Here is a 12,610-nt window from a genome sequence, read left to right on the forward strand (position 1 = left end):
GAGCGGAGCTGTCATCTGATTTTTAATTGCCGCCATCGTGGCCATAATCAGATATTTTTGGAATGCATCCATGCAAAGCCTCTGCTCGCAAAGAGTGCCAGAGATAATTTAGATCCTAGTGACAATCAGCCACTGACTCAGGCCATTCCCTCATTATAAGTGGATGAGGTGGATAGTCTCTCTGAGTTTTCTCGTCCTCGCTGATGATCATAAGATTTGGAAAGAGAGAGAGAGAGAACCCCAGTCAGGAACTAACCATTAGTGTGGTGCTATGATTAGCTGCCATTGATTGTACATCCAGCCATCTCTGATCACTCAATCGATGGCATTGTAATGCAGTTCATGTTGGTATTGGACAACTGTGTAAGGGCAGGGGAACATCCAGTAGAGCTCAGTGTTAATGAGGTTGATATGCAGTTCATGTTGGTATTGGACAACTGTGTAAGGGCAGGGGAACATCCAGTAGAGCTCAGTGTTAATGAGGTTGATATGCAGTTCATGTTGGTATTGGACAACTGTGTAAGGGCAGGGGAACATCCAGTAGAGCTCAGTGTTAATGAGGTTGATATGCAGTTCATGTTGGTAATGGACAACTGTGTAAGGGCAGGGGAACATCCAGTAGAGCTCAGTGTTAATGAGGTTGATATGCAGTTCATGTTGGTATTGGACAACTGTGTAAGGGCAGGGGAACATCCAGTAGAGCTCAGTGTTAATGAGGTTGATATGCAGTTCATGTTGGTATTGGACAACTGTGTAAGGGCAGGGGAACATCCAGTAGAGCTCAGTGTTAATGAGGTTGATATGCAGTTCATGTTGGTATTGGACAACTGTGTAAGGGCAGGGGAACATCCAGTAGAGCTCAGTGTTAATGAGGTTGATATGCAGTTCATGTTGGTACAGTTGTACAGGCAGTGTGTGTATGTGTATGTCTGTGCTTATGTGTGTGTGTTTACATGCACACATGCAAGTGGGTGTGTATGTGTGTGTGTGTGTGTGTGGCATAGGCTGGCACTGTAGAGGGAAAAGGTCAGAGACTGCAGTGAGTTTGGCATCTAGAAGAGAGGACACCATAAGAGAGAGGAAGATAGGGACACATCACAGTGGCCTCCGTTGACATTGAGAGCCATGTACTCCAGGACTGCTTCCCAAATGGCACCTGATTCCCTACATAGTGCACTACTTTTAACCAGGGCCCATGCACCGTAAAGGGAATAGGGTTCCATTTGCGACAGACCCATGTGCTCCAGATATGCAGTGTAAATACACTGAATCAGTGTAGTGGCTGAATGCTAGCGACGCGGTGGGTAAACTCCACAACAGGGGGAAAGTTACATGTTGAAATACAGAGCCACAACATCAGGCCTGAAAAAATGTATTGCATTTCTCCTCGGCTTATTTCCATATATATTACAATTCAATGATAGAATACCATTTGTCCTCAGAGCTTCATACCCACCATCCAGGTGGTGGTGAATACAGTTGAAAATGACATATATTACAGGTGAATTAATCATTTTATGCCTGCAATCTTATAGTGGATTATGGTTAGGATAACATGAGCCATCCTTTGTAGTCTGAGGCTCTGTGAAGTTTCCCCAAGGAACAGATCTAGGACCAGCTTCCCCTCCCTCAATCCTAACTTTAATTTGGGGCGGCAGAGTAGCCTAGTGGTTAGAGCGTTAGACTAGTCATTGAAAAGAAGATTTTTTTCTTTACGGACTTGCCTAGTTAAATAAAGATTGGGGGAAATGCAAAACTGACCCATGACCCAAATTCACCCTACACCACTATTGAAAATGCATTGTAATCTGTAGCCCTGCTGTTTAACAAGGAAGTAGACATGTTCAAGAGGGAATTACCCACATGACCTCAGTTGCCTTTAGGGCCATTTTGAGATTCTAGATAACCTTTTCTATCGATCTGGACTTACTGCTGTGAAATCGATACTTTGTTATGCCTGTGAGCATGTGGGTTGGTAGGAAGGGAGAGAGAGAGCTAGAGCGAAGAGGGGGATGGAAAGAGAGCTAGAGCGAAGAGGGGGATGGAAAGAGAGCTAGAGCGAAGAGGGGATGGAAAAAGAGAGCTAGAGGAAGAGGGGGGATGGAAAGAGAGCTAGAGCGAAGAGGGGGATGGAAAGAGAGCTAGAGCGAAGAGGGGGATGGAAAGAGAGCTAGAGCGAAGAGGGGGATGGAAAGAGAGCTAGAGCGAAGAGGGGGATGGAAAGAGAGCTAGAGAGAAGAGGGGGATGGAAAGAGAGCTAGAGAGAAGAGGGGGATGGAAAGAGAGCTAGAGAGAAGAGGGGGATGGAAAGAGAGCTAGAGAGAAGAGGGGGAAACGAGTAAGCTAGGGAGACCTACTAGATGTTAATCATCAGTATGTATGTTTTCAGGTCGTTCTGACCCAGCATGCATCTGAATGACCAATCTACCATGTGCACCCTACACGGTGCTCAACCCAATGGCCATGCTTTTTTACGAAGATAACATTGAGTATTTCTCACTGTGATTTATTTGTCATAGAAAAAACATTATCCAAAATGATTCACATGTACAGCGACAGTGGGGTATTCATGTAGGAGTTCTCAAGTACGTAGCCAACAAATCACTGCACAATCACATCAAATGAAGCAGCTGGGGACGAGAAATGGTTAGAAAACTAAAAACATGCAATGACATAACACTCTGTATGCATACATAACCAATACCAACACCTTTGCCCGCCCCATGCCCACCCTATGCCCTAATAGATGCCCAGCTTGTCCCAGAAGTCACAGATATGGTCCCTGGTGCCCACCTGGGCATGGGAGCGGACAGTGAAGTTCATGACCAACCAGGAGCTGGTGTCCGAGTAGCGGGGCCAGGCCGGCAGGCGTTGCTGTCTACAGAAGCCGCTCTGTTGCATCCGTGAGGCCGGGTCCCCGGTGTGGGCGAATGTCCCCCAGTAACACAACATCCGATTGGACAGCAGCCTCTCGGGTGGGGCCAGCGTGAAGTTAGCCATGGAGGCAGTGTTGAAGAGGAAGGGCAGCTCAGCACCGTGACACACGTGCTCGTAGCAGAAGGACAGACCGGACCACACACTGTGGTCCGATATCACATGGTCGAAGACGTACATCCACACGGCGCTGCCCACTTTGGTGCCTGCCCGGGCTGCCTTGCGGGAGGGGCAAAGGAAGACGTAGTCTGTCACAATCTGGAGGTAAGTAGAGAGGTCATTGAGTTCAATAGAATCTGGGCTAAAACAGAGAGATCATTGAGGTCAATGCAATCTGGGGGTAAACAGAGAGGTCATTGAGGTCAATGCAATCTGGGGGTAAACAGAGAGGTCATTGAGGTCAATGCAATCTGGGGGTAAACAGAGAGTTCGTTGAGTTCAACAAAGAGAAAAGAGTCCCTAGTGGCTAGTGTGTGTGCTACAGAACTGCCGCTCAAAGCCTTTTGTCTCGCTTGTTACCTGGAAACTATACTCAGGAAAACACTCAGTGCAGCCGCCTACGCGGCACAGAATCATCTAGAACACCTGTACCCCTCAGTGTCCTCAAAGGATATACACTGAACAAAAATATAAAACACAACAATTTCAAAGATTTTACTGAGTTGCAGTTCATAAGGAAATCAGTCAATTGAAATAGATTTGTTAGGCCCTAATCTCTGGATTTCACAGGAATGGGAATACAGATATGCATCTGTTGGTCACAGATACCTCCCCTTCACTTGCTCAACAGCTCACTTTCTCTACCACTCCCTCCCCCCGCTCTCTTCCCCTTTACCTCTCCTTCTCCCCCTCCCAGGCTGAGCCATGTGGCCTCAGTGCAATAGCTGACATTTGTCATGACCCTCCCCTCCCCTGGGACCTGTCCTTTAGGAAGGGGGGGGGGGGGGTCCTTCCTCCTATTCTGCTCCTCTTCACTGGGCACACACAGACAGTGAGCTGTCGAATACTAAACAGGTATGAGAGTGTCACCTTCTGCCCCATGCCTCTCTCAGCACACTCATCTCTCACTTTAGATTCAAAACCTCCAGAGAAAGTACCTGAGGCTATTTACCATCCGAGCTCTGTTTCACATTTTGGATGTGGACTTGGAAATGAGAGCGTTTCCCTCACTACAGTGAATGCATGTATTCTACTGATGCAGTTTGTGTATTCATTGTCTGTTGTTGTCTCTAGTGTGGTTGGAGTCAGTTTATCCTGTAATCCACACTGAACATCATCTAGCCTGAGCTGGTAGTGAAATAGCCTGGGCTGCATACTGAATATGGCTCTGATGTCAACTCTCTGGCTGACTGGGTGAAGTTGCCCCTAGACACTGATCTTTGGTCAGTTTTGCATTTCCCCCAATACTGGTTAAGGTTAGGATGGGGGGAGGGGAAGCTGATCCTAGATCTGTAGCTTGGGGAAACTGATTGGGTAGTCTTCCTCTGTGTCTCTTATTTCCTAAAGATCTGCTTCCACTGTGTGGTATACATCTCAAAGAGACAATGGCACTCTACTGTGTTATTGACTTGTTAATTGTTTACTCCGTGTTGTCTGTTCACACTGCTATGCTTTATCTTGGCCAGGTCGCAGTTGCAAATGAGAACTTGTTATCAACTAGCCTACCTGGTTAAATAAAGGTGAAATAAAATTTTAAAAAACACTAATGATTCTTTGAGGATGATGGCCATGGGAGGAGCCTAAACAGACATTAGTATTTTAGCACCCTCTGCTGGTAATCATGTGGAGTTGCACTATGAAGAACCAAACTATCAGATGTAACCCATCTCTCTCTACACAGATTAAAATCAGAAAATGTAAAGCGTTTACCTCTAAAATAATTCAGGCAGTTAGAAACCTAGCTCTCTGGGTTATTGTGATTGGTTAATCAAAAAAAGAATTGGAACCTAACTAATACAAATTTGGTAGCCTATAATTATAATGATTAAGTCCATCCTGATTTTTTTGATGACTTGGACAGATCATTCCCACAGAGAATTGAGAAAGAGATTTCCAGCATGGGGAGTAGGGTGAAGGTACCGCTAGAGTAGACGCTTATCTTGGGTCAGTTTATCATATCACCCTTAGCCATTTTTTGTAGGTTAGGATTGGGGAGGGGAAGCTGATCCTAGGTCTGTACCTACTGAAACCTTCTCCCCAGAGCTCAACAAGGCTCATCTAGATGCGGTGAGACGAAGCGAGGAGATGGGCAGATGTGTCCTCATCACGCTCCGAGGTCTCTCTCTACAGTCCACTGGCTGCAGACGTGACAGTCTAGCCCTACAACCACTGATCTGGAGCCTGACAATGAACATTGCCAAAACCTTTGTTGACTTTAATGTAAAACATTACTTTTTGGGATGATTAATCAATGTCCTTTTTACATTCGATTAGTCTTTTTTGAATCTAACATGTTTGCATGGACAACACTGAGTTTCTCCCTGGCTACGTCCCAATGATCTCGTCTTCCTGATGTCTGGACCCGTTCACTACTTATTTAAAAGCATTGGATTGGTGTAGGCATAGGCTGGAGTTTCCATACCAGTAATTTCCTGCCAAATCCATTAAGGGAAGTGAACAAGTGCACACTTTGGGAGAAAGGAGAGATTATTGGGACGCACCCTCTCTGAAAGTCATATTTTACCTGAGCCAGCATGTCCCGTCGGTCAATGTCCTTGTACAGGGGCAGGTACTTGTGTAGGATCCTGAGGGCGTGCTGTTTGAAGATGGCCGCGGTGTAGACGGTGCACTCCACCGCAGACACAGGCTTGGTGAAGACCCCGTACACAAATATCACCCCCTCCTCTGAAGTGGTCCCTGCAAGGTTGTTGTACGTCAACAGCATGCCTTCAAAGTGTTGCTCCAAACGTTCTGGTATAATCTTGGTTGTGTTCATTAAGCACCAAACAGAAGAAATCGGGATGAAACAGGGAGGGAGGGACTATCTGGAATCATTTACATTTTCTATAGAAGGTTTTAAACATTTGCGAGCCCTAATGAACACAACCCTGGTATGAATATAACCATGGATCCTGTAGAAGGGAAGGACACAGAACACATCAGGGACGAAGAATCTCTCCTACAGATGTGTTATGTCGAGTGGCCAGCTGAGAGGGAACCAGTTGCACTTCACCATCTCACATTCAACTACTCAGTCTAATTAAGTCACACCCTTAGCCAGCTTAGCCAAAGCCCAGGCATTGACTTGGGGAGCCAATGCAACTCTTCAGGTCTCTGGCAATGGTTACTCGTCATCACACATGCACCGAACCACCTCTGTAACCTTAAGTGTGTAACAGATGTCTTCACTAGTAGAGTATGTAACAGATGTCTTCACTAGCAGAGTGTGTAACAGATGTCTTCACTAGCAGAGTGTGTAACAGATGTCTTCCCTAGTAGAGTGTGTAACAGATGTCTTCCCTAGTAGAGTGTGTAACAGATGTCTTCCCTAGTAGAGTGTGTAACAGATGTCTTCCCTAGTAGTGTGTAACAGATGTCTTCACTAGTAGAGTGTGTAACAGATGTCTTCACTAGTAGAGTGTGTAACAGATGTCTTCACTAGTAGAGTGTGTAACAGATGTCTTCACTAGTAGAGTGTGTAACAGATGTCTTCACTAGTAGAGTGTGTAACAGATGTCTTCACTAGTAGAGTGTGTAACAGATGTCTTCACTAGTAGAGTGTGTAACAGATGTCTTCACTAGTCGAGTGTGTAACAGATGTCTTCACTAGTAGAGTGTGTAACAGATGTCTTCACTAGTAGAGTGTGTAACAGATGTCTTCCCTAGTAGAGTGTGTAACAGATGTCTTCACTAGTAGAGTATGTAACAGATGTCTTCACTAGTAGAGTATGTAACAGATGTCTTCACTAGTAGAGTACCTACTTTTAATATACTGTAAGTTGTTCTTTGAGTGTCCTGAAAGACATTTGCCAAATGAAATGTATTATTAAGTGTTATGGGGCCAGCCATTAAAAGCTGTTCTGGTTAAATGTGAGTGTATTTCAAGTGGTCCATACCAAGGAGGACTGGTTTCTCCTTCTGCCAGTGGCCCTTCTGGAAGGCAGTCACAGCCTGCTCCTTGATCAGCTCTCCATCCACGTAGGGCCCCCAGGTCTCAAACATCTCCAGGAACCTGAAGGGATTCACCACTTTGGAACCTGAGACAGAGAGAGAGAGAGATGAGGAAGGGGAAGAAAGAGAGAGAGTCAGAAATAACAACAATTAGCTTACTTACCAAAATACACCCTGCAAATATACATAAAATGACTCCACTCAAAATGCTAAACAACTAGCTCTGTAATGAAACACACTTAAGCAACTCTGAGATGTTGATTTTGTCATGAATAAGGGCCAACTTAGATAGGTAGAGGGTCAACATTTTTTGTGTCCCAAATTGTTCCTTACTTTGACCCGAGCCCTATGGGGATAGGGGGCCATTTGGGTCACAACTCGGTCTAAAAACAGTCAGTCAGAGACAGACAGATAGACAGACACAGAAGAAGACTGGTCTCCTACTTGACTTCATCTGGGCAGCGAGGACAGCCTGAGGACTGAGGGACAGCAGGCACACGATGTCGCTCACAGAGCAGTTGGCCTGTCTGGCAAAGTCCCTCCCCAGCTTCAGGGCATCATGTCTGGAACAAAGAAAACAGACCACAGATAGTCTCTTTCTGCTCAATGGGAACATTAGGTAGTGCCACATCTCTTCCAGGAGAGTAACGACAGCTGGAGATGGAATGACTGTTTTACTAGGACATGGACTGGAACTTAAAAGGTACCTCGTCTTTTTGGATGCATTAGCATGTCTAAACTGTAACCCTGAGGGGAGAAATAACATTGAATTTAATTGATTGAATTTAATGTTATTGAATGAATCCCATTTATTCCTTGTAGCTTGGCAGGCCGTATAACAAAACACTTATCAGGAAGGTCGGCGATTCACTTTTGTAGTCAATTTCACATATGGCAAGGATTACTCATTCAAAATGTGGGAAGGATAAGTTGATCTATATAGATGAAGCAAAGTGAGGGTCTCCTTCTTAAACCTGAAATCCTGAATGGTGAAACCGCCACGTCTGTTTGGGATCTTATAACAACGAAGAAGTTACTGGAAACAATGACCACTGTATTTTTCCCCTTTGCCATCATCGCACGCGCGATAGAACAGTAGAATACGTACTGACATTTATTTTGTTGCGTTGCACGACGCTCAGCTTCGTCAACAAAACAAAAACAACAACGGCGGACAGTGGGACCGTTTCCACTACGGCGGATTTCATCTTTTAAGGAGTTAGCGATCAAGACCACCAGCTGAGTCATGTGTACATTCGGCCAACGGAAGGAAACGGACTGAAACGGGAAGATAAATGTGGATCTGTCCAATGAGAAATGCTTGTTTTTGCTGCAGTGTGCCCTAATGAACACTACCCAGATGTTAGGAGTTAGAGGTCACCGACCTGGTCTTGAGAGGGATGGAGAAGGGTAGGCTCTGGAACACAGCCTGTTTGAACAGGGGCTTACTGCTCTGGACCATCAGATGGAGGCTCACTGACTGGGCTCCTGCACTCTCCCCAAATATGGTCACCTGTTTTGGATGTTAATGAGCCATAATCAGGGTTGTGTTGTATATCCACAGACAGAGACAATAACAACGTACACAAACACATAATCCTGATGGTTTTATGCCTCATTTAGATATAACGCAGGATGATAAAGCTGTTTCTTTGTTTGATGGAGTTGGGATACAGAACTGAAAGGCTTTCAACATCACTTTTACTGAACCAACTAGCGTGTGGTACTAGCTGTTTGTATGAGATGCCAGCAATTTCTCTTTCTGCATGATCCAACGAATGTGTTTGTTTTGGGTCTGCAGTAGGACACTAGGGCTTCTGGAAAACCAGAGAATTTATTGAAAGTTCCTGGGATTTTGCAACTCTACTCTGCAGCATAGCCCCATCTCCAGACAGCATCTTTCCCCACTCGATAACCTGCAACCCTACTCTGCAGCATAGCCCCATCTCCAGACAGCATCTTTCCCCACTCGATAACCTGCAACCCTACTCTGCAGCATAGCCCCATCTCCAGACAGCATCTTTCCCCACTCGATAACCTGCAACCCTACTCTGCAGCATAGCCCCATCTCCAGACAGCATCTTTCCCCACTCGATAACCTGCAACCCTACTCTGCAGCATAGCCCCATCTCCAGACAGCATCTTTCCCCACTCAGAGAAATGTCATCAGGGCTGGAGGAGCTCTTCGCTGTGCCTCACAGAGGCTGTTATTCTCTATGCCTCACAGAGGCTGTTATTCTCCCAGTGGTGTGGCCTCACTACAAATCAGTCACGACAGCACCACGGGATATATAGAGGTCATTCAACAACAACCACTGCTGAAATACAACCAACAAGGTATTTCTATACATGGTCAGAATGTGAATATCTAGGTCAGTGTATCTGGAGTTTTTCCTGACCAGAGTTGGGATCAATTCCATTTCACTTCAGTCCATTCAGGAAGTAGACAGAAATTCCAATTCACTGTTCAATGACAACAATTGGAATTTAAATGTATATTTACTTCCCGAATTGACTGAATTTAAATGGAATTGACCCCCAACCCTGCGCCTGACCCCCAACCCTGCGCCTGACCCCCAACCCTGCGCCTGACCCCCAACCCTGCGCCTGATCCCCAACCCTGCGCCTGACCCCCAACCCTGCGCCTGACCCCCAACCCTGCGCCTGAACCCCAACCCTGCGCCTGAACCCCAACCCTGCGCCCGATCCCCAACCCTGCGCCCGAACCCCAACCCTGCGCCCGATCCCAACCCTGCGCCCGATCCCCAACCCTGCGCCCGATCCCCAACCCTGCGCCCGACCCCCAACCCTGCGCCCGACCCCCAACCCTGCGCCCGACCCCCAACCCTGCGCCCGACCCCAACCCTGCGCCTGACCCCCAACCCTGCGCCTGACCCCCAACCCTGCACCTGACCCCCAACCCTGCACCTGACCCCCAACTCTGCACCAAAACAAAAAGATGAGTTTGAGTCCGTTGAGATTATCAAGGACTTGAGGTGGTGGAAGAAAATCAGATGTTGTCATTTTGTATGACTGTGTGACTGTGGATGTGACTGTGTGACTGTGGATCATTAGGCATTATATAGATAACAGACATAAACAGGCAGGGACTACGTGGACTAGTCTAAGAAACACTCAAATTCGTTTTCCATTGCGAAACCTTTGTAAATATTTTCCCTTGCATGCTCTAATGAACACAACGCAGGATAATGTGTACGTGCTTGCCTTGCTGGGGTCGCCTCCGAACAGAGCAATGTTTTGTTGAACCCAGAGAAGAGCAACCTGCTGATCCAGGATCCCATAATTCCCGGTTGCTGAGGTTTTGGGGTCTTTTCCCGAGACGAGGAAACCAAACGCCCCTGCAATGATACAGCAAGTTCCTTTGACCATGAAAAACTATACACAAAACAACACACCTCTCAGAGGAGACTGGTGGGCAGAGATATAGGAGGACTGGCTAATCATAATGTCTGAAGTGGAATTGATGGAACGGATTCAAACACATCAACACATGGCGTTTTGATATGGTTCTATTTATGCCATTCCAATTAACCCATCCTCCCATCTCTGCCCACCAGCCTCTTCTGACAGCCACACAGATAATGGCCTTTTCTCAATGGTCTCACATACCCATATTGATCAGGCCACCACAGGGTCGCAACTCGCTACACCCACCAAATGGTATTTATTGAGGAGAGGATGGTAGAAGTCTAAGTCCACTTGAGAAAAGTATATTATATATACAGCAAGCTAAATCAGACAAGCTCTCTGTTCAGAAATGTTTGAAATCACCATCCTAGTTTTGGGACTGTGTAGGATAATGTAATCAGCAAACACACTAATGAATCACAAGGTCTCTGGACTGTCTCTGCCCTGTTCCAGGTCTCTTATGAAAGAAACGATTTGATCTCATGGAAACTAGCCTGGATAACTAGATAAAGGTTGTATAGTGAAGAGGTGTAAGGTGACGTTCCCTTGAAATACGGACCCTGGTCAGTTTGGCATTTTCCCCACTAATGGTTAAGGTTAGGTTTAGGGAAACGGATCCTAGATATGTACCTAGAGAAACTCCACCCCGGAGCTAAAGAACACCGGTCTTACCTAGCCGATACGCCATGCTCACCACCACAGTGTGAGTGAAGTTACTGATGAACCTCCCATCGTACAGGGTCTTGGAGGCTGAGCCAGCAATGAAATCTCCCCCGTGGATCCACACCATCACTGGCAGGGTTGTCAGTAAAGGGGAACTGAAGTTCACATCCAGAGGTACAAATATGTTGAGGTAGAGGCAGTTCTCACTGACCTATGGGAAGACACATTTCATTTCAGAAATCAAATATTCACATTTCAGACGCCATTTCACACGCCAAATAAAATACTCACATTATTGATGAATCAAAGACATTCCTGGATGTTATCAGGAGATTATTCAGGACTTTGTTAATTTCATGTTTCACTGTCAACACGCTGCACATGACACACACATACATTGTGCTAAATCATAACAACATAATTATCGAGCCCATCTGTGTTAGTCCCCTACCTTCTGAGGGCACTTGTCAGATATGGGGCCACTGCAGCCTTGCATACACGCATCCCTCGGGTACGTGGCGTCGTGGACCCCCGGCCACGGGGTCACCGGTCTGGGGGGCTTCCAGCGGTGCGTGGCCACAGGTGGGTCCGCGTACGGGATCCCATAAAATATGTGGGACTTTTCCACTGTGAGTCCCTTGATCAACCCATTGTTGGTCAACACTATGGGGCCATAGTCAGGAATATCAGGGATGGTAGTCCCGGTGTTGAGTGTATTCTGGATGACTGGTTCCTCATCAGTCCAGATGGGAATGGAATCCTCAGGGATGGTAGTCCCGGTGTTGAGTGTATTCTGGATGACTGGTTCCTCATCAGTCCAGATGGGAATGGAATCCTCTGGATCTCCAAGCTCCTCCAGTGAGTTTGTTTCAAAGCGAAGGTCTCTGTTGATAGCCAGAGGCTGATCCCTGACCAGTAGTCCAGAGGAAGAAATCCTTCTAATAAACTCTGTAAGGTCGATCTCATTCTCAAACGTTGCCTCCTCCGCAAAAGACAGCGCAAAGACCAGTGAGCAAAGCAGCAAGAAACAGTGACAGCTCTCCATCTTTCCTGAATGAATTATTAGAAAGTATTAGCCAGGGTCTCTCAGTCAGGTCAGATCATTCTCCAGTTGCGTCCTAGCTGGGGCAGAAAATTGAAGCCTAAACTCCTACACAGATGAATAATGGGGAAATGCTTATTCCTTTTCAGGCTTTCCTTTCATACCATATTTGGTAAGGAGAGGAAGTCCAGTGGCAGGTCAGAGGGACTATATCAATCAAGACAAAGACAAAGAGAGTAGGCGTTCCCTAACAGAAATATGCAAATGAACACTAATATGCACCAATAATATATTTCTAGTTCGCGCTTGGCTCTGCCCACCTCCTTGATTGAGTGTTCACAGTGTGAAAATGATTCCCTTGTAAAAGCGCCATGTGAACGATCTTGGGTTTAACAATAAGAATCTTTGGTTCTTACAGTGGCCTGTGTGGAT

The 12,610-nt window shown here is 46.3% G+C and overlaps 1 protein-coding gene across 2 annotated transcripts; it reads right to left on the reverse strand.

The window, feature by feature from the left end:
- Window positions 1-2,490: 2,490 nt before the first annotated feature.
- On the reverse strand, window positions 2,491-12,304 carry LOC115133684 (crystal protein). 2 transcript variants are annotated; one of them, XM_065021417.1, is made up of 8 exons: window positions 11,588-12,304; window positions 11,146-11,347; window positions 10,270-10,403; window positions 8,430-8,557; window positions 7,489-7,607; window positions 6,990-7,130; window positions 5,618-5,790; window positions 2,491-3,153 (listed from the first exon to the last, which is right to left on the reverse strand). In XM_065021417.1, the coding sequence occupies exons 1-8, from the start codon at window positions 12,179-12,181 to the stop codon at window positions 2,740-2,742; spliced, it is 1,905 nt and encodes a 634-aa protein (XP_064877489.1). In that variant the 5' UTR covers window positions 12,182-12,304; the 3' UTR covers window positions 2,491-2,739. The 2 variants fall into 2 exon arrangements, with proteins under 2 accessions (XP_064877489.1, XP_064877488.1); XM_065021416.1 differs by having other exon boundaries at window positions 2,491-3,192.
- Window positions 12,305-12,610: the final 306 nt, after the last annotated feature.

The sequence above is a fragment of the Oncorhynchus nerka genome, linkage group LG8 (assembly GCF_034236695.1).
Source record: "Oncorhynchus nerka isolate Pitt River linkage group LG8, Oner_Uvic_2.0, whole genome shotgun sequence".
NCBI lineage: Eukaryota > Metazoa > Chordata > Actinopteri > Salmoniformes > Salmonidae > Oncorhynchus > Oncorhynchus nerka.

Bases quoted from the DNA above. Each gene is read 5' to 3' on its own strand.
- LOC115133684 (XM_065021416.1), bottom strand. From the start codon at position 12,181: ATGGAGAGCTGTCACTGTTTCTTGCTGCTTTGCTCACTGGTCTTTGCG. The intron at 7,608-8,429 runs GTCGGTGACCTC...TCTTTGTTCCAG, and splicing joins TCCATCCCTCTCAAGACCAG to ACATGATGCCCTGAAGCTGG. The intron at 3,193-5,617 runs GTAAAATATGAC...ACTTACCTCCAG, and splicing joins GACGGGACATGCTGGCTCAG to ATTGTGACAGACTACGTCTT.